At 53.0% G+C, this 24528-nt stretch overlaps 4 protein-coding genes and 1 pseudogene across 6 annotated transcripts; 2 read left to right on the top strand and 3 right to left on the bottom strand.

The window, feature by feature from the left end:
* The window catches only part of LOC149914235 (T-cell-interacting, activating receptor on myeloid cells protein 1-like), a 66857-nt pseudogene that overhangs the window by 3640 nt on the left and 38689 nt on the right, over nucleotides 1-24528 (bottom strand).
* On the top strand, nucleotides 4045-7508 carry LOC149914236 (osteoclast-associated immunoglobulin-like receptor). Its single transcript, XM_090127517.1, has 7 exons — nucleotides 4045-4114; nucleotides 4188-4226; nucleotides 4343-4621; nucleotides 4703-5044; nucleotides 5124-5288; nucleotides 5680-5717; nucleotides 7362-7508. The coding sequence occupies exons 1-7, from the start codon at nucleotides 4084-4086 to the stop codon at nucleotides 7506-7508; spliced, it is 1041 nt and encodes a 346-aa protein (XP_089983643.1). The 5' UTR covers nucleotides 4045-4083.
* Nucleotides 8313-11375, top strand: LOC149914237 (platelet glycoprotein VI-like). Its single transcript, XM_090127859.1, is given in 5 exon segments — nucleotides 8313-8855; nucleotides 8973-9187; nucleotides 9190-9259; nucleotides 9340-9651; nucleotides 9746-11375. Coding segments are annotated over 5 exon segments (843 nt in total). The 5' UTR covers nucleotides 8313-8767; the 3' UTR covers nucleotides 9904-11375.
* LOC149914238 (T-cell-interacting, activating receptor on myeloid cells protein 1-like) lies at nucleotides 13630-15935 on the bottom strand. 3 transcript variants are annotated; one of them, XM_090127793.1, is made up of 7 exons: nucleotides 15735-15928; nucleotides 15626-15661; nucleotides 15224-15508; nucleotides 14831-15142; nucleotides 14574-14714; nucleotides 14421-14455; nucleotides 13630-13970 (listed from the first exon to the last, which is right to left on the bottom strand). In XM_090127793.1, exons 1-7 carry the CDS (start codon nucleotides 15763-15765, stop codon nucleotides 13833-13835), a joined length of 978 nt encoding a protein of 325 aa, XP_089983919.1. In that variant the 5' UTR covers nucleotides 15766-15928; the 3' UTR covers nucleotides 13630-13832. The 3 variants fall into 3 exon arrangements, with proteins under 3 accessions (XP_089983919.1, XP_089983920.1, XP_089983918.1); XM_090127794.1 differs by lacking the exon at nucleotides 14574-14714 and having other exon boundaries at nucleotides 15735-15935; XM_090127792.1 differs by having other exon boundaries at nucleotides 14831-15508; nucleotides 15735-15932.
* On the bottom strand, nucleotides 17337-19726 carry LOC149914239 (T-cell-interacting, activating receptor on myeloid cells protein 1-like). The gene is made up of 5 exons (XM_090127872.1): nucleotides 19692-19726; nucleotides 19583-19618; nucleotides 19189-19467; nucleotides 18796-19107; nucleotides 17337-18674 (listed from the first exon to the last, which is right to left on the bottom strand). The coding sequence occupies exons 1-5, from the start codon at nucleotides 19720-19722 to the stop codon at nucleotides 18523-18525; spliced, it is 810 nt and encodes a 269-aa protein (XP_089983998.1). The 5' UTR covers nucleotides 19723-19726; the 3' UTR covers nucleotides 17337-18522.

Below are 24528 nucleotides of genomic sequence, written 5' to 3' on the forward strand. Positions count from 1 at the left end.
ACAACAACAGCTTGGCCAAAAACGGATGTGTAGCCAAACTCTCTCATGAAAACGATAGAGCGGTGTGTCAGCAAAGCACTGCCAGAGTTTGGGCATACCAAGCACAGCACAGAAAGTCAAGAATGTGCTTTCTGTTAGTCCTTTCCAGCATCCCTTCCTTCTGTCCTATCGACTGCAGCACTCAGCTCAGCGCCATCAGCAAAGTGCTGAGCCTGCACCCCATGCCATCATCTCTGTCAGTGAGAGAGGTGGTGAAGAGCAGCGCTCCCAGGAGGGACCTCTGGTGGTCACGACTTAACACTACCTCCACTGGACATGGAGCTGTTGAGCACAGCCCTCTGGCTGCGACTTCCCAACAAATTCCTTCTCTCCAGGACAGCCCAATCCTCACATCCATCTCTCTCCCATTTTGAGATGAGGGTGTGGTGTGAGATCTTGTCAAGGACACTGTGGAAGCCCGGGTAGATGACATCAGTTGCCTTTGGATGACATCAATTACCCTCAAATGCTCGTCTCTAACATCTCTTCCTTAACCACCATACATTCATTATAACTGGTTGAGAATCCCAAAGCCAACCAATCCACCCCAAAATCCAGCCACCGTTTATGAAGGACAACACATTTTTCTGATTTATGTCAATAACCCCACCACATCTGCTGTGGGATGCCACAATCTGTACCAATCCAACACAACAGACCACGGGTGTTCCTCGATGTACATCTTAGTCCATAGCATCTGACAAATGCCTGTGTGGGTGTCACTGTGTTCCCAAAGGTCCCTGCTGCTGTCCCCAGTGGGGATGGTGGAGGAATGCACAGTGGGGACAGAGTGTGGTGCCCAAAATATGCGGTGACAGCTACCTGGATGTGTTGGGGATCACATGTGATATTCCGTGTGGGACACCCCATTGGAGCCACGTGTGCTGTGTTTGGCACCCCATGTTGGGCACAGTGGCAGGCCACGTTCAGGAAGTGCTTTGTGGACAGTTTGTGAGAGCTGACAGGTGACAGCCTGTGTGGGGCGCTGTAAAGGAGATGTGTGCACTGTCATCTGCGTGCCAGAATTGTCATATAGGGAGGTGACATCATGGCAGTTCTATCCCAAAATGAGAACTGACAGCAGCTCTCCGGCCACTTCCTTTCCCCACTGCAGTCTCGCTGTCCCCAAGCTGCTCCTGCCTCATGGCACCAATGGCACTGGCCCTCATCCTGGGTGAGTGACAATGCGGACGTGGTGCCACGGCGTTTGGTGGCCCTGTGTGGAACCAGAACCGTGTTCCTTGCAGGTTGGTGGCTGGTGGCAGTGAGCAGGGCACAGCAGGTTGAGTATGGGGACAGGGGGAGAATGGGGAGAGAGGGAGGGGAGTGTGGTCAGGGGGCCATCAGAGGGGCATAGGAGGGTGTGCAGGGACAAGGCTTACTGCTGTCCCCTGTCCTAGTGCCCAGACCCTCCTTGTCGCTGCACCCCAGCCAGGGGGGTCCCTGGGGGACACTGTCACCCTGTGGTGACATCTGCCCTGTCTGGCTGCACAGGTTGAGCTCTACAAGGAAGGCCGTTGGGGACTTGAAAAGCAGGAGGACATAGACATGGTACAGGACATGGCTGAGTTCCCCTTGGTTAGTGTAAAGAAGGAAGATGCAGTGAAACATCTGTGTCAGTACTGGTTGTTGGAGCCACCAGGGGCATCGGAGTAGAGCGATGCCGTGGAGCTGGTGGTGACAGGTGAGGACACTAGGGAAAGCAGATGGCCCTGGGCTGTCCCCACGGGGCTGTGTTCTATTGCTGTTACTTCTGTGCACTCAGATCACAGTTATCCCCCACCTGGCATTTCCCTGAGTCCCATGGAGTGTGTGGAAATGTGGGCTAATGTCACCATCCAGTGCTGCAACCATGAATATGGGGTACGATCTGCCTGCACAAGGATGAGCTCAGCCCCTGTCCAGCACAAGGACCAGAATCGTGGGGGCACAGCCACATTCACTCTTTTTGCAGTTACACCAGCTGACATGGGCAACTATAGGTGTCCCTATCTTGTAACCACCTCCTAGCTCCTGTCCTCTCCCCCTGGGGCCAACATGTCACTGGAGGTGACACCAGCACCTGCAGCCCCAGGTAGTTCTGGGCCTCCCATTTCGGTGTCTCTGGTGCCACCCGTTGCTGGCAGAGTCTCTGCATCCCATCCTCGTGGAGGTGATGTCCGGGGATGAGGACATGCACACTGCTGGACCCCACAGGTGATGAGAGGAGGTCCCATGGGAACCTGGTGGTGGCAGTGGTGAGGGGCTGCGCTGCTGCCCTCGTCTTTGGCCTGGGCCTCTACTTTGTCCTCGATGTCCGCCACCTCTGGATACAAAGAGATGACAGCCCTGGTTGGGGAAGACAGCTGAATCACTTCGACACTCGAAAGAGCAGCTTTAGATCACACCCAAGTATGCTCTGTTTCCTCTTGCATAGTTCACATACACCTCAATCTCCCTCCCATACCTTTCAATCCCTATACCTCCCTCCAGCTGTGTCCTTCCTCATCTTCCATCCTATATAGGTGGATCAATCCCCTTAACTTTCCCCTGCCTTCACTTCCATGCACTACTGACCCCCTCGTGCTCTTTGGTGACTTCAATAACCCCCATCCCTCTCCCCTCCACATTTTGATACAGATGCCCCTCCCCCAGGAAGGCTGAGTCCATTCACTTCCAGGACAATATCTGATCAGGGAATCCCTAAGCACAACCTGCCCCCTGGAGATCCCCCAACCCCACTCTGAACTCGAAATCCTGTCCCTATGGACCCCAAGAGACTCCCAGCCTCATACATCTTACTCTGTCTTTATGTTCATCCCCAAATCCAGCCCATGGGAAACCCAAAATCTACAGTCCAGATGTAATCCTCCAGCCCCACTGGTGCTCTTCCAGCCCTACACACACCCAGACCCTATAGGGAACCCCAGATCTGAGCAAATAGCACCCAAGTACTCTGCAGCAAGCTCAAAGTCTCAGCGAATCACCAAACTTCCTGGAAAGGCCCCCAGATCCCATGGGCATCCCAAGCAATAGTGGAACGCCCAAATGCCATGCATAGAGACCCCATGCACTTCACAATGACACCAAATACCTAAATGCTCAATTCTTACCCCACGATCCTTACTTGTACTCCTCAAATCTCTTGACACACACTGCAGAAGGGACTGCAAATCCTTCCCAAGTTGGAGCACTGGTCAGAGAGCGGTGGGCAGTTGTGTTGAGCATCACTGAGTTAGTAAGCATAGAAATGTTTTTACCGCTACGGTTATTTCTCTCTTCCCTTTTGGTCTGAGTAAATAGTTTTTATCTCAGCCTATGAGTTTTGTCTTTCTTTGAATCCCTCCCCAACCCATAAAGAGGGGGCTTGGTGACAGAAGGGCTGTGTGTTGCTGAGCTGCTGCCGGGTGACAGCACCGCAGGCCTTGTGGTGCCCAACGTGGGGCTGAAGGCTGGACACCCCAACAGCTGTGAGCAGAGCGTGTTCCAACACAACTGCTCTCAGCGGTACAGCAGCCTCAGAGCTGCTGCTCACAGCACTCAGCTGTTCCCTCACTCTGACTCTGTTGCCCTGGAGACCCCAGAAAAGCACGGACTGCCCTATCGGGCACTGTGATCATTCAGTGCCCTCAGTGTGCGCACTCCCCATCTGTGCAGATGTCACTGTGTCCCCAGGTGGTCACTGCTGCTGATCCATGGTGACAGCTGGCCGGACGTGTTGGGGACAGCATGTGGCACGCCTTGTGGGATATTCCATTGGAGCCATGGGAGCTGTGTTTGGCATCCCATGGGGGACAGTGCAAGGCCACGCGCTGGCAGCCCTTTGTGGTCTGAGTGTGACACTTGAGAGGTAACAGCTTGTGTGGAGCACAGCAACAGGGACTGTGTGCAGTGCTCTGTGTCTGTCACTGGGAAACCAAAAGTGCCACCAGACATTATGGATATTTATCACATGAGGTGGAGACTTCATGTCTCCATCCTGTGCCCAAAGAGGAAATAAGTTTGCTTCTCCTGAAACTCCCGGTCTCTGCTGCAGTCTCTCTGTCCCAAAGCTGCTCCTGCCTCATGGCACCAATGGCACTGGCCGTCATCCTGGGTGAGTGACAATGGGGACGTGGTGCCATGGGGGTTGGTGGCCCTGTGTGCGACCAGGACCGTGTCCCTTGCAGGTTGGTGGCTGATGATGACAGCGAGCAGGGCACAGCATCGTGAGTATGGAGATGGGGGGAGAACAGGGAGAGGGGAGGGGAGCATTGTCTGGGGGCCAGCAGAGGGGCAGAGGAGGGTGTGCATGGACAAGGCTGACTGCTGTCCCCTGTCCTAGTGCCCCGACCCTCCCTGTCGCTGCACCCCAGCCAGGGGGTGTCCCTGGGGGACAATGTCACCCTGCGCTGCCACCTGCCCCAGCCAGCTTCCCGGGTCCGGCTCTGCCAGGAAGAACGATTCCTCTCCTGCATGTACAAGCACCAGGTACAGAACACGGCAGAGTTCTCCTTTGTTAGCACAAGTAAGGAACATGCGGGGACATATCGGTGCCAGTACCAGGTGTCAGAGGAATGGGGGGCATGGCAGAAGAGTGACCCCGTGGAGCTGGTGCTGACAGGTGAGAGTGTTGGGGACAATGGGTGGCCCTGGTCGATGCCCACAGGGTTATGTCTCATTGCTGTCCCTTCTTTGCACACAGATTACAACTCACCCCCACCCAGCATTTCCCTGAGCCGGGAGGGATGCGTGGAGATGGGGAGCAACGTCACCCTGTGTGTGGAGACAAGGACCAATGTCACCATCCAATGTAGGAGCAAGGATAACGGGACCTCCCTCCTCCTGCACAAGGATGGGTGCTCAGCCCCTGTCCAGCGCCAGGATCCTGATGGTGCTGGCACGGCCTCCTTCCTCCTCTTTGGAGTGACCCTGGCAGACTCTGGCACCTACAGGTGCTCCTCTCACAGCAGGAACTTCCCCTTTGTGTCCTCACCCCTTGGGGACAGCGTGACGCTGGAGGTGACTCCCACACCCACACCCCCAGGTAGGTTCAAGCCTCCTTATTTTGTTGCCCCCAGTGTCACCCATGGGTGGCAGAGTCATCACATCCCATCCCTCTGCAGGTGATGCTGGGGATGAAGACACCCAAATACCTGCATCCCACAGTGCTGAGTTGGTGTCCCATGGGAACCTGGTGCTGGCGGTGGTGAGGGGCTGCGCAGCTGCCCTCTTCTTTGGCCTCGGCATCTTCTTTGTCATTGATGCCCGCTGGCACTGGATACAGAGATGTGAGGCCTGGTGGGGAAAGTCTTAGATGGTTTTGATGTCCTACAGAACTCCCCAGTTGTCCCCTTCCTCCTCTTCCCTTCTCCTGTAGAATGGACCAGGTGTGCCATTCGATCCACTATAGGTTGCCTATCGATTCTCCCAAGTGTCCCCTGCTCCCCTTCCATCACCTATAAATCCCCCCACATATCCCTCTATTTCCCCTTCCAGCCCTCATACATTACCCCAGTCATCTTGTGCACAGATGTCCATCCCTTACTGATCCCCTAGAAATTCATTCAAGTATCACCTGACTCCCCTGCCATTCCCTCTATGTCCCCACATTCCCTACAAGCATCACTTCCCTTTCACCCTCCATGACCCCAACCCTCTTCCCCTCCTGTATTCACACAGGGGCTGGCACAAACATCCCCGAGGCCATGCACTTTCACGTAAGGGAAACCTAAAGGTGAGGGATCCTAAATCCCAACCTGCCCCGTGGACACCCCATCCTCCAATTGCACCCTCCTCCTCATACAGCTTACTCTACACTAATGCGCAGCCCCAGATCCTCACCATGGGGAAGCCCAAATCTGCATTGTGGAGAGCTCCCCAGGCCCCAGATCAAAGTTTTTTTGGAGGACTTTTTTTTGGAGACCCTAGGCATCTCCCAGCCCTAATCAACCCCCTGATAATGTGAGCAGCCCCAAACTATGTAGTGGGACCCCAAAAACCCTCACAAAGGATCTCCCTTTTTGAGAGTTTTGGACCAATGACAACCCAAATCAAAGCCCCCCCAGGTCCCAAACACACCAACTACGATCACCACTCACACTTAGCACAGAGCTGTCCCTCCTCACTTCCATACAGAGGAGCTCCGCAGCCATTCTCCACTGTCTCCAAGTGACCCCTGGTGACAGTGAGGGACTGATCTGTGCCAACCAGGAGATGCCGCCTCATGGGGGGACCCACCACTCCACAGCCCCCAGTTACCAATGCTAACGTGAGCGCTGGCAGACCCTACCAAGGCCTCCCTCCAGCGTGTCTCATTTTTGGGATGCACAGTGTGGCAGAGAACCCAATTCAATGTTTTGAGCTCCCTCTCAATGATTCCCAGATCTCACCTCATCTAGCACCCTCAAGTCCTTGCCAGATCCCCCAAGTGCTTCCCAATCACACCAAACCCCTAAATGCTCATCTCTAACCACAGCATCCTTTCCTTGCCATCCAATCCTTCAGCACCCTTTCATAGTATGGGTGGAGATCCCGACAGCTGTGAGCAGAGCGTGTTCCAACACAACTGCTCTCAGCGGTGCAGCAGCCTCAGAGCTGCTGCTCACAGCGCTCAGCTGTTCCTTCACTCGGTGCCATCCATCACAGCTCTCAGGGCTGTTCCCTTCACTGCGCTGGCGCTGCTTCTCGCCTCTGAGGGCTGCCCTGCAATTCTGGATGCTTCTGCCCGTTTGTCTGCAGCGTGTGCTCGTGTGACAGCGGCCATGGATGCCATGTGCTCCTTGTGCTCAGCAGTGCCATCACTCTGGCACTGCAGGACCCTCACCGCGGGAACTCCTCACACGGGCACTCTCTGCTCCACAGGAGTGCCAAGTGTTGATGGACATTTTTAAATCCCTCCATCAAACACTGGCTGATCCAACCCCTGCCACAGGCCCTGTGGTTAGCCCAGATTCTCAGCCAGGTCATAGCACTGAATCCCACAGGCATGGGGTTGGAAGTGACCTCTGGAGTTCACCAAATCCAACCTCTCTGCTCAACTTGTTTCCCTGCTGTTGGTTGCACAGGAAAGCATCCGGGTGGGTTTTAATTATCTGCAGTGAAGGAGAACCCACCACCTCTCTGTGCAGCCTGTTTCAGTGCTCTGTCTCCCGCACAGCATAGCAGTTCTTCCTCATGATTTGATGCAACTTCCTGAGCTCCAGTTTGTGCCCGCTGCCCCTCGTCCAGTCACTGCACACCACTCAAGAGAGCACAACCCAATGGTGCAGAATGGCAGCATGGAGCTCTGGTGTGTCAGCCACTCCTCCCAGCTTTGTGCCACCTGCAAACCTGCTGAGGGTGGACTCCATCCCTTTGTCCAGGTCACTGATGGAGATGTTGAACAGCACCAGATCCAGCACCGACCCCTGGTGAACACCACGAGTCACAGCCACCAAGCGCACCATGCGCTGCTGATGGAGCCCAAAGCCATGGACTCAATGAGCTCCACCAACACTTCACAGGGATGACCAAGGGACCGCGGAAATGCTGTGTGTGTATGTGTACTGAAACACAGGATAGGAGATGGTGGTTAATTAGGCTGCATGGGAAACAGTGGGACCTGAGCCTGATGTAAGCTGTATGGAACATGGCGGGGTATTGTCCTGGTTTCAGCTGGGATAAAGCTGATTTGCTTCCTTGTGTCCCGTGAGTTTTGGCTTCAGAAAAGCAGTGCTGATGGCACAGAGGTGGTTCAGCTGATGCTGAGCAGTGCTGCACAGAGCTGAGAGTGGTTCCGTTTCTCAGCTTCTTGCCTTGTGCTGCCAGCGAGGGGCCGGGGGGCACCAGGAGCTGAGAGGGGACCGAACCAGGACAGCTGACCTGCAGTGCCAAAGGCATCTCCCACACCATATGGCATCGGGTGAGAAATGGAACTCTGAGGAGAGCTGCATGGGGTGAGCGGGTGCAGCTCGGGGATGGGTTGGGAATCAATGAGTAGAGGTGAACAATTGTGTTTTGCAAATATACTGCATAGATGTACACACAGATGTACTGCTTGTGTAACGCCATGCCTTTGTGTATCTGTGTGTGAGATCATGTCTGTAAACCTGTGTGTGACCACAGGAATGCACAAGTGTGTCCTTAGCAGGTACGCACCACATTGGTGTAACACGTGTGCTCCTTCTCTGCCAAAACATTTCCTTAGAGTTGATCCATGTCTGTGCCACACGTGTGCTCCACTGTGCCTGTGTGCCCATAGCACATCCTATGCCTGCATGGTGCCACTGCATCCCCAAAGGTCCCTGCTACTGCCCCCAGTGGGGATGGTGGAGGAAAGCACAGTGGGGACGGAGTGTGGTACCTGAAGTGCGTAGGGACAGCCAGCTGGAAGTGTTGGGGACCACATGTGACATCCCATGGGGGACACCCCTTTGGAGCCATGTCCTGTGTTTGGGATTCCATGGGGGGAAAAGTGCAGGACCACGTGCTGGCAGAACTCTGTGTGTGACACCCAAGCCCGGACAAACTGCAAAGGACAAACCAGCGGGGACTATTTGCACAGCTCCATGTGTACAACATTTCTGGGGACCCCAACGTGCCACTTCCCGTTTGGGCTGTGATTGCCACATCAGTTGGCAACATCACACCATCCTGTCCAAAAGAGGAACTGGCAGCAGCCCAACGCCACTCCCTGTCCCCACTGCAGTCTCACTGTCTCCAAGCTGCTCCTGCCTCATGACACCAATGGCACTGGCCCTCATTCTCGGTGTGTGACAATGGGGATGTGATGCCAAGGGGGTTGGAGGCCCTGTGTGGAACCAGAACCGTGTCCATTGCAGGTTGGTGGCTGGTGGCAGCGAGCAGAGCACAGCATCGTGAGTATGGAGATGGGGGGAGCATGGGGAGAGAGGGAGGGGAGCATTGTCAGGGTGCCAGCAGAGGTACACAGGGGGGTGTGCAGGGACAAGGCTGACTGCTGTCCCCTGTCCTAGTGCTCCGACCCTCCCTGTCACTGCACCCCAGCCAGGGGGTGTCCCTGGGGGAAAATGTCACCCTGCGCTGCCACCTGCCCCAGCTGGCTGCCTGGGTCCGGCTGTACCAGGAAGGGCATCAAACATACCGCAATTACAAGTACAAGAAGCAGGACACTGCAGACTTCTTCTTCTTGAACACAAATCGGGAGCACGCAGGTAGATATTTTTGTCAGATATCAGATACCAGTTGTCTTGGTCAGCAGAGGACTCAGAGAAGAGTGATCCCGTGGAGCTGGTGCTGACAGGTGAGGGCACTGGGGACAGCAGATGGCTCTGCTTGCTCCCAACAGGACCGTGTCCCACTGCTGTCCCTTCCCTCATGCAGATCGCAGTTTCCCCCCACCCAGCATTTCCCTGAGCCCTGAGGAATGTGTGGAGATGGGGACCAATGTCACCATCCAGTGCTGGAACAAGGACTATGGGGCCGCCTTCCTCCTGCACAAGGATGGGAGCTCAGCCCCCATCCAACGCCAGGACCTCGATGTGGTGGGCACAGCCACCTTCACCATCTTTGGGGTGACCCCAGCTGACAGCGGCACCTACAGGTGCTCCTACCGCCCCTGGGCTTACCCCTTTCTGTCCTCACCCCTTGGCAATAACGTGACTCTGGAGGTGACACCCACACCTGCACCCCCAGGTAAGTCTGAGCACCCCATTTGTGTGCACCCCCTGCCACAGATGGTTGAGGCTGTGTTGCTGCATCCGGGCTGAATAGGGCTTGTGGCTGGCAGTAGAGACACCCAAACACCCGGACGCCACAGGTGCTGAGGAGCAGTCCCGTGCCAATCTGGTGCTGGCACTGCTGAGGGGCTTTGTGGCTGCACTCGTCGTTGGCCTTGCAGTTTTCTTCATCATCGATGCCCGCAGCCTCTGGATACAGAGAAATTGAACTGTGGTGAGGAAGCTTTTAAATGTCTACCATCCCCTCCTGATTCCCCCAGTCTTCTATGCCTGCACTTCTATCCCATATAGTTCCTCCCAGGTGGCCCTTGCCTGCCCCTATAGATTCCCTTCAGGGCTCCTTGAGCATGGTTCATGACCTCCCCATAACTCCCACCTTCTCCAGTTGCTGACACAGAAGCCCCCCTGAATGCAGAGGCCGTGCAGTTCCAGGTAAGTGTCTGGGTCAGGGGACACAAATCCCAGCATTCCCCTTGGGGCCTCACCAAACCCTGCTCATAATTTCCCCAAAGGACCACCAACCCCATATGGCTTACCATAACTTGATAGCTAATCTCCCAAATCCAGCTCATGGGGGACACGCATTCAGCATGTTGAGCTGAAGCCAGACTCCAAATCTCAGCCTTCACACTCATTAAAGCTGTCCAGACTCTAAACATGTCCCAGACCCCAAAAAGCTCTCACAAACCGATTAAGGGGAACCCTCAAAAGCTGCACATATGGAACCCCAAAGTATAACCCACAGGGATGACAAATCTAATCCCCTGCGATCCCACAATCCCTAAACACTCTCAGACCATTTGAGCACACCCAAACCACAGCAGGACCCCCAAACATCCCCCTTGGGATCCTCAAATAGAAGGACAGCACAACTCCACACCCACCCTCTTGAACACCACTCCCAAATACCAGCAGCATCAATCCCCCTCCAAAGCCTGTTGCAGACCCCATGGTGGCACCCCGCTGCTCCCCTGTGTCTCCAGGTGCCCCCCAGTGACAGTGAGCGTCTGACCTACACCAAGATTCATGCTGTGACCCCTATTCTCTGGCCACCCAGGGCAGCTGCCACCACTCAGCCCCCCATTATCTACACCCATGTGGATACTGGGGAACCCCTGCTGATACCCCCTCACCCTCAGTGCCTCATTTTTAAGGAGCTCTGAAAGGGACACACCCCAAATTCCCTGCTTTCAGATCCACGATACCATGATCCCACGCTTTCATCCCCAAGTCCCAAGATATCTGACATCCCCAAATCCTTACCTATGCACCTCATCTCATTCCCAGACCCACCAAATCCCTGAGTTCTCCACACAAACCAGGAAATCCTTCCTGATCCCCCTCAAATCCCATAATATCCCTTGAGTTGACAAGTACTCCTTAAACCACCCCAAAACCCAACACCATTCCTTCCAGGATTTGACCCCCCAAATTCTTCACAATCCTCCCCACAATCCCACTGAGTGCCCACGAACACCACACCACCTGTCATCCACCTCCACTCTGACCCCCTCCAGATCCCACCCAGTGTCTCCCTCCTGCCCTTCTGCCCTGGTCTCAGCATCAGGAGAATTTGGAGCCACTGCACTGTGCATCACTTTGTAAATATATGCCATTGTGATCATGATATCATTCACTGTGATTGTTTCCTGCAGTCTTAGAAAACAGAATTTATCATCACCTGTGAGTTCTGCACTTATATCTTCTACCCCTCCCCTGGGCTTCTGGATGCTTCTGCCCGTTTGTCTGCAGCGTGTGCTCGTGTGACAGCGGCCATGGATGCCATGTGCTCCTTGTGCTCAGCAGTGCCATCACTCTGGCACTGCAGGACCCTCACCGCGGGAACTCCTCACACGGGCACTCTCTGCTCCACAGAATTACCAGCAAACAACAAAACACATTTGCTGACATTTTCGGTGTGCTTGCTACCTCTCCAACACTTGCCATAACAAGGCTCTTGCCGGAACAACAGAGGCTGCAAAGCACCAGATGCTGTGAGATAACCGCACAGCCTTTGTGTGTCCACCAATGGCGCTGCTTCACCGCAAGAACATTTCTGGCACAAACACATTTCTGACAAACGTGTCACTGTGAACTCAGTTCTTCACAACCTTGCGATGCTGCAGCTGCCAACCAGCAGACAGGAAGGGATGCCCAGAGAAGCTGCATTTTGTGCTGTCTCCTTTTTGCCAGTTGGAGATTTCATCCATTGGATGAGCACTCCCATCCCCCCTTCTGCTCCAGCACTGCATCTCCTCTCAATGGACCATGACTGTTTTTCTCCCTCCATCTCCCTCTCTTACATTCTTTCTGTCCTACTCTCCATTTTCTCTCTTTTCTTTCTTTTTCTCTCTCTTCCTCATTATCTTCCCTGTCATCTTTTTCTCTTCTGCTGCAGCCTAAATGTGGATTTCTCTGTAACAAGCAAATCAGGCAATAACACCACTGTCCAATTATCCTTTATCCGTATCGCTCCATAATTTTTACTTGGAATTCCCCTAATTTTGTTGCAGGGCAGCTGATTGGTTGCTGCTGGAAAGTTCAATAAATGGTCTTCTGTTGCTCCTCTGAGTCACTGTCTGACTGTTGCCCTGGAGACCCCAGGAAAGCACGGACTGCACTCTTGGAGAACTGTGCAGAGAGCCTGGCATCCCTTGGGGGACAGCATGCCAGGGAACAGACTCACAGCCCTTTGGGGTCAGTGTGTGACACCCCAGTGTTGACAGCGTGTGTGGGGCACCTCAACAGGCTCAGAGTGCAGTGAACACCTGTCCACTTGTCCTAACACAGATGTGCACCACAGATGTGCCAAATCAGGAGCTTACATCACCCATGCAAATGAAAAATCTACAATGTGTGGACCCCTTAGCCCACAAACCTTAGTCCCCAGACCCACAGAAGACCTCCAAGTCTTAACTGTCCCCCCATACCATGTAGGCACTCACAATTTGAGTAGAGGGGCTCTAAATGCACTCACAGGGAAGCCCGATGTCTTGTGGGGACCCCAAAACAATGCTTCTGTGTTCCCCAAGTCTCCAAACACCTCAGGACCATATGGGGACCCCTAAACCCTAGCTGGACTTACAAATATCCCCCCATGCAGACCTCAAATCTAAGACCCCCAGAACTCCAGTCTCACCCTCATAGTTACATCCCACTCATACCTACACCAGAGGCACAAACTCAGCCCACCCATCTTGGGCACCCCCATGGTAGCATCCCACTCTCCACCTGTTTCTCCAGGTGCCCCCAAGGACAGCGAGGATCTGACATCCAGATGCCAGCTGCCATCCCGTGCTCCCAGACTCCCAGTTCCCCCACAGCCAACCAACCCCCCGTTACCTACACCACAGTGAGCAATGAATTACCGTGTTGATGGGCCTCCCCAGGGGCCTCATTTTTGGGGTGTGTGGAAGGGGACAGACCTCAAATTCCCTGCCTGGGACTCCCTGATGTCCTCTTCTAACCACAGACATAATTGTCTCCCCAAATCTAATGGTTCCCATTTCCCACTGGTGCATCCCAAATGCTTCCCACTCACAACAAATCCCTCAATGCACATCTCTTACCTCAGAGTACTTCTTTATCCCTGCAAATATTTTAACACACTTTGAGACCTCCAGATCCTCTCCAATTCGATCCAAATCACCACCACTATTCCTCTGAGTCATCTTCATCTGTCCTAATCTATTCCTCCTCTGAAGATACCAAAAATGACCACTTCTTCCACTTCCATCTCCTACAGATGTCCGATACATCCCCTAAAGATCCCTCCAAAATCCCCGGCCTCCCATTCTGTCCTGCATTTATCATTGGTCGTTGACTGGTGAGTGCTGACGCAGGGAGCACATGCTAAGGACACACATGAGCAGCACTGTGTCCAGCTGTTGGTGCACACACACAGCATCACACAGACACACACAGAGGCACAGAGTTCAGTGTGTCCCACACGTGTGTTTGGACACCTGTTGTGCACGTGGGATGGTGCACACACGTTTAATCCACAGCCACGAGTTCACACGCACAGGTACATGGATGCAATTCACAGGTGATGGTGAGCACACAGAGCACACCAGCACTGTGCACACTTGATGTGTGCACACAACATCCACGTCTTTGTGTCCACAGGTGGGGGCATCAGCGGGGTCCCCCAGTGCCCACCTCGGCGTAGATAATGGGGGAGTCAGGGGTTGTAGAAGAGCCGGGGGGGTGGGTGCTGGGGGTCAGAACTTGCAGCTCGGCGTAGGTCAGAGCCTGGCTGTCAGCGGGGGACACCTGGGGACACAGGGACAGCAGTGTGAGCATGGGATCCCAACAAGCCTGAGGGGATGGTGGCATTGTGTGATGTGTGGGGGCTGTGCGAGAGGTGGGGTACGAAGTCTGGGGTGGTGTAGATTTTGGGAAGCTGTGGGTGTGACATTGGGGTTCCCTGTGGGTGGTGTTTGGGTGTCCCACTATGTTTTGGGGTTGCCCATGTAGTTTGAGGGTGTTGAAGGCTTGGAGCATCCTAGGGGGCTCCATTTTGGGATTCGGGGCATCCCCTTGGTGGAGATTTGGAGGCCCTCATGGACTGGATTGGAGGGTGCACACAATGTCATGGGGAGCCATAAAATGCAGGGGGTTCTTTGCAGTCCCCACAGGAAGGGTTTGGGTTTCCCAGGTGAGGTCTGGGGCAGGGGTAATGGGGCAGATTGGGGTTAGGGGTCCCCTGACCCAGACACTGACCTGGAACTGCACGGCCTCGGGGCTTCTGGTGGCACCTGAGTCATAAATAGAAGGGGAGGGGGGGGGGGGGGGGGGTTACGGGGGCACCAATCAACACCAGTGGGGATTTATAGTGGATTTATGGGGGATCAAAGCCATTTAACCCCTCCCCACCAGAGCTCTCATCTCTCTGTATTCGTCTTCTCTGGGCAGCAAGGAGGAATGAGACTATGAGGATGAGGATGATGACAATCACAGCAGCACAACTCCTTGCCACCACTGCCACCAGGTTCAAGCTGGGACCCCTATTGTCACCTGTGGGGTCAAAGTGTTTGAGCTGTCCCTGTACCCAGCTCCTTTCTCAATGGAGGTGGGATGCAGAGACAGGGTCACCCAGAGCTGAGAAGCAGAGCTCCCATGCTCAGACCTACCTGGGTGTTCAAATCTGTTATTCACTTCCAGGGTCACATTATCACCGAGGCATGAGGACAGACGGTAAAAGCTCCCAATGCGGTAGGAGCACCTATAGGTGCCAGAGTCAGCTGGGGTCACTGCAAAGAGGGTGAAGGTGGCTGTGCCCTCACCGTTGGGTTTTTGGTGCTGGAGAGGGGCTGAGTGCCCATCCTTGTGCAGGAAGATGGTGCCCCCATACTCCTTGTTGCTGCACTGGATGGTGACATTGGTCCCCGTCTCCACACGTTCCTTGGGGATCATGGAAATGCTGGCTGGGGGATAGTTGGGATCTGAGTGCAGAGAGGAGACAGGGATGGAACACAGCTCTGAGGGAACAGCCCAGGGCCATCTGCTTTCCCCAGTGCCCTCACCTGTCACCACCAGCTCCACGGGTTCACTCTTCTCCAATGTCCCTGGTGACTCCAGCACCCAGTACTGGCACTGATATCTCACTGCATCTTTTCTCTTTACACTAATCAAGGGGAACTCAGCCATGTCCTGTACCATGTCCATGTGTGCTTGCTTTCTAAGTCCCGAAATCCCTTCCTTGTAGAGCTCAACTCGTGCAGCCGGCTGGGGCAGGTGGCAGCGCAGGGTGACATTGTCCCCCAGGGACACCCCCTGGCTGGGGTGCAGTGACAGGGAGGGTCTGGGCACTAGGACAGGGGACAGCAGTCAGCCTTGTCCCTGCACACCCTCCTCTGCCCCTCTCATGGTCCTCTGACCACGCTCCCCTCCCTCTGGCCCCATTCTCCCCCTGTCTCCATACTCACGTTCCTGTGCTCTGCTTCCTGCCACCAGCCACCAACCTGCAAGGAACACTTTCCTGGTCCCACACTGGGCCACCAACCCCCGTGGCACCACATCCCCATTGTCACTCACCCAGGATGAGGGCCAGTACAGTTGGTGCCATGAGGCAGGAGCAGCTTGGGGACCGTAAGACTGCAGCAGAGACAGGGAGTGGCCAGAGAGTTACTTTCAGTTTCCCCCAGGGCACAGGATGATGTGATGTCACCTCCTGATGTGGCAATGTGAGCCCTTAACAGTGGTGATGCTGTGGTGTCTTTTTGTAGTGGGACAAGTGGAGAAGTGTTCACTGCACACTCTGCCTCTTGAGGTGCCCCACACACACTGTCAACTCTGGGGTGTCACACACTGACCCCAAAGGGCTGTGAGTGTGTGCCCTGGAATGTTGTCCCCCAAGGGATGGGGGGACTCTCTGCACAGTTCTCCAAGAGTGCAGTCCGTGCTTTCCTGGGGTCTCCAGGGCAGCAGGGTCAGACAGTGACTCAGAGGAGCAACAGAAGAGCATTTATTGAACTTTCCAGCAGCAACCAATCAGCTGCCCTGCAACAAAATTAGGGGACTTCCTAGGAACAATTATTGAGTGATACGGATCAAGGATCCTTGGACACTGGTGTTACTGCCTGATCTGCTACTTCCAGGGAAATGTAGGTTCTGGCTGCTGCAGAAGAAGAGTAAAAGATGACAGGGAGGAAAATGAGCAAGAGAGAGAAAAAGAAAGAAAAGAGAGAAAATGGAGAGTAGGACAGAAAGAATGTAAGAGAGAGAGATGGAGAAAAGCAATCATGGTCCGTTTTGAGGAGTTTAAGTGCCGGAGCAGAAGGGGGGATGGGAGTGCTCATCCAATGGATGAAGTCTCCAACTGGCAAAAAGGAGACAGCACAAAATGCAGCTTCTCTGGGCATCCCTTAGTCTCTGCTGGCTGGCAGCTGCAGCATCACAAGGTTGTGAAGAACTGAGTTCACAGTGACACGTTTGTCAGAAATGTGTTTGTGCCAGAAATGTTCTTGCGGTGAAGCAGTGCCATTGGTGGACACACAAAGGCTGTGCGGTTATCTCACAGCATCTGGTGCTTTGCAGCCTCTGTTGTTCTGGCAAGAGCCTTGTTATGGCAAGTGTTGGAGAGGTAGCAAGCACACCGAAAATGTCAGCAAATGCATGTTGTTGTTTGATGGTAATTCTGTGGAGCAGAGAGTGCCCGTGTGAGGAGTTCCCGCGGTGAGGGTCCTGCAGTGCCAGAGTGATGGCACTGCTGAGCACAAGGAGCACATGGCATCCATGGCCGCTGTCACACGAGCACACGCTGCAGACAAACGGGCAGAAGCATCCAGAATTGCAGGGCAGCCCTCAGAGGCGAGAAGCAGCGCCAGCGCAGTGAAGGGAACAGCCCTGAGAGCTGTGATGGATGGCACCGAGTGAAGGAACAGCTGAGCGCTGTGAGCAGCAGCTCTGAGGCTGCTGTACCGCTGAGAGCAGTTGTGTTGGAACACGCTCTGCTCACAGCTGTCGGGATCTCCACCCTTCGGGCCCCACGTTGGCCACCAGGAGGATTGTGATGCTGTCGCCCGACAGCTGCTCAGCAACACACAGCCCTTCCAGCATTGACCTTTCTCTTTGTGTTTTGCCAATAGAATCAGACAAAAAAAGACAAAACACAATGGTTGAGACAAAATCTGTTTACTCAAACTGATGAGGAGTAGAGAAATAATTGAGAAATTGAGAATTACCAGTAATGGTAATAACATTTTTATGCTTACTAAATCAGAGATGCTCAACCCAACTGCCCACCACTCTCTGACCAATGCTCCAACTTGGGAAGGACTTGCAGTCCCAGGGGGTGTTAAGAGATTTGAGGAGTACAAGGAAGGATTGTGGGGTTAGAAGTGAGCATTTAGGTATGTGGTGTCATTGGGAAGTGTATGGGGTACAGTGGTGAGGATTTGGGGATTTTAGGCTGGGGGCATTTGGGATTCTGGTGGCTATGATTGGGTAACAGGGGACATGGCTTTGGGAGCCTGGAATTGCTTAGTTTCAGGGATCCGATGATGTTTTTGGGGTGTTTCCTTATGGTTTGAGTGTGCCCATGAGTTCTGTGGGTGTTAAGGACTAGGGGGTGTGCGGAGACGTAGATCTGGGGACTCAATAGGCGAGATACAGGGGGTAACTATGCATGTCATCTGTGGGTTCCACTATGGCTTGGGGATGCCCGTGGGATCCGAGTGCTGTGAAAGAGGTTTGGGGATTCCCTGGGGCTTTGTGCTGGCTGCGGTCTACGCAGGTGCTATATTCTCAATTCCGGGGGATTCTAAAGGATCTGGGTGTGTGTAGGGCTGGAAGAGCACCAGAGTGGCTGGGGGATTACATCTGGAATTCCTGTGATCTATATTTTGAGTATCCCATGGGCTGGATTTGGGGATGCACATAAATACAGAGTAAGCCATAAGAAGCTGGAAGTCCCTTGGGATCCCCATGGACAGGGCTTGGGGTTCCAGGTAGGGTATGGGTGTTCTCCAGGGTCAGGTTGGTTTTAGGGTTTCCCTGACTTAGATATTGTTCTGGAACTCAATGGACTCAGCCCTCTTGGGGGTGGGGCACCTGCATCAAAATTGGGATGGGACTGGAATGGGGGTTATGGAGAACACCAAAGAGCACGAGGGGGATCAATAGTGCATGGAAGTGGAGGCAGGGGAAAGTTAAGGGGATTGATCCATGTGTACAGGATAGAAGATGAGGAAGGACACAGCTGGAGGGAGGTGTAGAGATTGAAAAGAATGGGAGGGAGATTGGAGGGTATATATGCTATCAGAGAGGAAGCGGAAAACAATTGGGTGTGATCTAAAGGTGCTGTATTGAATGTCAAAGTGATTCAGCTGTCTTTCCAACCAGGGCTGTCATCTCTTTGTCTCCAGAGGCTGTGGGCGTCAAGGACAAAGTAGAGGCCCAGGCCAAAGACGAGGGCAGCAGCGCAGCCCCTCACCACTGCCATCACCAGGTTCCCATGGGACCTCCTCACATCACCTGTGGGGTCCAGCAGTGTGCATGTCCCCATCCCCGGACATCACCTCCATGATGACGGGATGCAGAGAAACTGCCAGAAATGAGAAGCACAAGGGACACCTAAATGGGGCCCCAGACCTACCTGGGAGTTCAGGTGCAGGTGCCACCTCCAGTGTCACGCTGTCCCCAAGGGGTGAGGAAAGAAGGTAGAAGCCTCCAATGCGGCAGGAGCACCTATAGGTGCCCGAGTCAGCTTGTGTCACCCCAAAGAGGGTGAAGGTGGCCGTGCCCCCATCATCAGGGTCCTGGAGCTGGATAGGGTCTGAGTGCCCATCCTTGTGCAGGAAGATGGTGCCCCTGTTCTCCTGGTTGCTGCACCAGATGGTGACATTGGTCCCTGTCCCTATGTTTCTCCCAGAGCTCACGGAAATAATTGGTGGGGGGAATTTGGGATCTGTATTGAATGGGGAGACAGCAATGGGACATGGCCCTGTTGGGTCAGCTCAGGGCCAATCACTGTCCCCAGTGGCCTCACCTGTCACCACCAGCTCCACGGCGTCACTCTTCTCCGGTGTCCACAGTGGCTCCAACACCCAGTACTGACACAGATATTTCACTGCATCTTCTTTCTTTACACTGAACAAGGTGAACTCAGCCACATCCTGTACCATGTCCATGTGCTTTACGAATCTCCAAGGTCCTTCCCTATAGAGCTGAACTCGTGTAGCCGGCTGGGGGAGGTGGCACCGCAGGGTGACATTGTCCCCCAGGGACACCCCCTGGCTGGGGTGCAGCAACAGGGAGGGTCGGGGCACTAGGACAGTGGACAGCAGTCAGCCTTGTCCATGCACACCCTCCTCTGCCCCTCTGATGGCCCCCTGACCACGCTCCCCTCCCTCTCTCCCCATTCCCCCCATCCCCATACTCACAATGCTGTGCCCTGCTCACTGCCACCAGCCACCAACCTGCAAGGGACACGGTCTTGGTCTCACACAGAGCCTCCAACCCCCGAGGCACCACGTCCCCATTGTCACTCACCCAGGATGAGTGCCATCATCATTGTTGCCATGAGGCAGGAGCAGCTTGGAGATGGCCAGACTGCAGTGGAGACAGGGAGTGGCTGGAGAGCTGCATTTCAGTTTCTCATGGGGACAAGAAGTGACATGATATCACCTCCTGATGTTGCAATTTTCCCCAGGCCGTGGTGTCTTTGGGGATCCGCCACAGGCTGCCATGCATGCAGCTGCAATTGCAGTCCCTGTTGGGGTGTCCCACACAGGCTGTCACCTCTCAGCTGTCACACGCTGCCTGCAAAGCGCTGCCAGTGCGTGGTGTCCTCCAAGGGGATGCCAAACACAGCACACATGGCTCCAATGCGGTGTCCCACATGGGATGTCACATGCAGTCCCCAACACCACCAGCCATCTGTCACCTTTCACACACTCTGGGTACCACACTGTGCTCCCACTGGGCTTTCCCCTGCCATCCCCACCGGGGGCAGCAGCAGGCACCTTTGGGGACACACTGACATCACACAGACGTGTGACAAAGAGCTCACCTGAACTCAGCTGGTTAGGATGCTGGACAGGAAGAGAAATAAAGTGTTTCACATGCTATTCATTGGACTGTTGGCCTCTGATATCTAAAAGGATCTGCAGAAAGCTGATGGGGTTTCACGCCTCTATGACAACTCACAGAGATTGCCTACAAAGTGTGCAACAATGGGGAGGAAGCAGAAGAGGAATATAAATAAAAAGAGAAACAGAAGAGCAGTAAAATGCAATCAGGCTTCCTGGCAGTGGCTGCAGTGCAAACCACAAAGCAAAGAGGAAGAGGAACAATTGGTGGGGGATCTCAGGGAATGAAGTTATGGACTTTCTATAAGTTATTGGATAGATATATTCTGTTGTAAGGAACCTTGAAGTCAGAATTCTGTTGAAGCCTTTGGAAAGTGAGAAGTAAAACCCTTTTTGTAACCAGTGAGTTGTTAGACTGGAAATCAAAGTTCTTCTGATGTGGGAGACAGAAAAGCCTGAGAGAGCCGAGTCTGCTGAGCTGAACAGAGCCAGGAGGTGATCACTTCTGAATGGCCAAGGCCAGCGGTGACACAAAGGGCTCAGCTACATTGGATGGTCATCAACAATGGCAGAATGAACCAACCTTCTTCCCCTCACTGACACTTTTCCCCAGGTCTTCACATACACCCAAAAGGAGAACATTTTTGGATTCCCTCCACAGAGGACTGTCCTGCTCCCACGCTGCCAGCCCTCCGAGTGCAACACGACTGAGACCTGTGTCAGGAGCTAACAGACAAACACATGGCTGCTGAAGTAGTTTTAATTAGCATTTCAGCCTTGTTATGGCATCTGTGATCAGCCCTAAAGGGTACAGGGCACCTCCTGAAGTCTGAGGGATGTTGGGACTCTGCTTTGAGGCTCCAGATGTCCTCTGATGTGGGAACAGCCACCTTCCCTGGAGAGAGGGTCCGTGTGCTGAAGGATTTCCATGAAGTGCTGGCGGCCCTGAAGTTACTGCCAGCTGTCAGGACAGTGGGAGTACTGGCGGCACTGGGAGCATTGAGGGTACTGGGGATACTGGGGACACTGGAGGCATTGCTGGATATTGAGGGCATTGCAGACATGGGGGACACTGAAGGAATTGGCGTCACTGGGGATAAAGCAATGTTGGGTCAGATCCACTGGTCTGTACTGACCCCAACACTACTGGACTTTGGGGACAACATTAACTCACAGTTCTGCACTGACCACATTGATCACATCCATGTGACCTCACTGACCACATCCATGGGTCTTTAATGATCCCTAACCTGAACACTGATGACCAAACACTAAACCTAAACCTATTTCTAACCCTAACTCTAACCCTAAGTATAGCTAACACCATCCCTAACCCTACGCTAATCCTAACCCTAACCCTTACACTAACCATAAACCTAACCCTAACTCTTACATGAACACCAAACCTAGCCCTAACCCTAACACTAATCCTAAGCCTAAACCTAAACCTACCCTTCCTGTAACACTGAATCTAACCCATAAATCTCACCCTTACACTAATCATAACCATAGCCATAACCCTAACCCTAACACTACCACAACCATAGCCCTACCCCAACCCATAGCCCTAACCCTAACACTAATCCTAAGGCTAAACCTAACACTAACCATAACCATAACCCTAACCTTAACACCAATCCTTAGGCTAAACCTAACCCTAGCTCTACAGTAACAGATTCACAGAATCACAGAATCAGCAGGGTTGGAAAAAACCTTAGAGATTATCCAGTCCAACCATCCACCTGTCACCACTAGTACTCACTAAACCATGTCCCTCAACACGAAATCCAAACGTTCTTTGAACACCTCCAGGGTCGGTGACTCCACCACCTCCCTGGGCAGCCCATTCCACTGCCTGACCCCTCTTTCAGAGAAGCAGTATTTCCTGATGTCCAGCGTAAATCTCCCCTGGTGCAGCTTGAAGCCATTCCCTCTACTTCTGTCACCAGCTACATGAGAGAAGAGGCCGACCCCCACCTCACTACAACCTCCCTTCAGGTAGTTATAGAGAGCAATAAGGACTGCCCTGAGCCTCCTCTTCTCCAGACTGAACGCTCCCAGCTCCTTCAGCCACTCCTCATCAGGCCTGTGCTCCAGACTCCTCACCAGCTTTGTTGCCCCTCTTTGAACCTGCTTCAGGGCCTCAGTGTCTTTCTTGCAGCGAGGGGCCCAAAACTGGACACTGTACTTGAGGTGCGGCCTCACCAGAGCTGAGTACAGGGAGCAATCACTTCCCTGTTCCTGCTGCCAACACGGTTTCTGATGCAAGCCAGGATGCCATTGGCCTTCTTGGCCACCTGGGCACACTGCTGGCTCGTGTTCAGCTGAGCATCAGTCGATACCCCCAGGTCCATTTCCTCAAGGCAGTCCTCCAGCCACTCCGCCCCAAGCCTGTAGCATTGCCTGGGGTTGTTGTGGCCAAAGTGCAGGACCCGGCATTTGGTCTTGTTGAACCTCATCCCCCTGGCTTCAGCCCAGTAATCCAGCCTGTCCAGACACCTCTGTAGGGCCTCGCTACCCTCAGGCAGATCAACTCTATCAGCCAACCTGGTGTCGTAAGCTTAACCCTAACCCTAACCCAAACCTAACCCTAACCCTAACCTAAACCTAACCCTAACCCTAACCCTAGCCCTAACCCTAACCCTAACCCTAACCCTAACCATAACCCTAACCCTAACCCTAACCCTAACCCATGACCAAACCATAACCCTACTCTAACTCAAACCCTACGCTAATACTTATGCTAACCCTAACCATAACCATAACCTTTATTGTAACACTAATCCTAAACCTAATCCTAACCCACCTTTACACTAACACTAACTCTAAACCTAAATCCAACCCTAACACTAAATGTAACCATAACCCTTACCACTTACCTTAACACTAATCCTAAGCCTAAACCTACCTTTACGGTAACACTAACTCTAACCCTAATACTAACCCTAAAACTATCTGTAAACATAACCACAACCATAATAGTAACCTTAACCCTAACCCTACCACAACCATAACCCTACCCCAACCCATAACCCTAACCTTCACACTATCCATAAACATAACCTGAAGCCTAATCCTAAGCCCAACCTAAACTTAACCCTAACCTTACAGTAACCCTAACCCTAACCCTAAACCAAACCCTAACCCTAAGCTAACCATAAACCATAAACCCTAACACTAACCCAAACACTAACTCTAAACCTAAACAGAAATCTAACCCTAACCATAACCATAACCATAACCATAACTCTTATCCTAATTCTAATTCTAAGCCTAAACCTAAACCTACCTTTGCAGTAACACTAACTCTAACCTTAAGACTAAACCTGACTCTAACCCTAACCCTAACCCTAACCCTAAACCTAATCCTAACCCTACCACAACCATAGCCCTACCCCAACCCATAACCCTAACTCTAACCCTAACACTAATCATAACCATAACCATGACCCCAAGCCTAAACCTAACCCTACCATTACTGTAATCCTAAACCTAAACCTAACCTGAAATCTAACACTAACCATAAGCATAACCGTAAACCTAAAACTAATCCTAAGGCTAAACCAACCCCTATGTCTACAGTAACACAAACTCTAACCCTAACCCTAAACCAAACACTGTAATCATAACCGCAACTGTAACCCCAACCATAACCCTAACCCTAAACTTAGCCCTGCCCTTACATTAACACTAAGCCTAAGCCTAAAGTTAACCCTGACCCTACCACAACCCTAACCCTAACATTAACCGTAACCATAACCCTAACACTAAACATAATCCTACCCTGACAGTAACACTAACCCTAACCCTAACACTACCACAATCCTACACGATTCTAACCCTACCCTAACCCTACTCATAACCCTAACCCTTCTCCAACCCTATCCCTACCCTAAAACTAATCCTACCCTAACCCTAACCATAACCCTAATCCTAACCCTACACTCACCCTTCCCTTACCCTGAACCTAACCCTAATTCAGCATGTTCCCTAATCCTAACCCTATCCCTAACCCAAACCCTCACCTGAATACTCACTCTAACCCTAATGATCTAACCTTAATGCTCACCCTAAATGTCACCCTAACTCTAACTCTATCCCTAACCCTCACTCAGACATTAACCCTAACCCTAACCTCTATCTCTAGCCCTAACCCTACTGACCTAACCCTATCTCACAGCCTTAATGTGTGACATTATAAATGTACACCAAAACGTGCACACAACAATGCACATCTGTGCCCTTAGCATGCAGTTCCCATGTTGGCACTACACGCGTGCCATCACTGCACACGTGTC

The sequence above is a fragment of the Phasianus colchicus genome, chromosome 31, assembly GCF_987193195.1.
Source record: "Phasianus colchicus chromosome 31, bPhaCol1.hap1.1, whole genome shotgun sequence".
Classification (NCBI taxonomy): Eukaryota; Metazoa; Chordata; class Aves; order Galliformes; family Phasianidae; genus Phasianus; species Phasianus colchicus.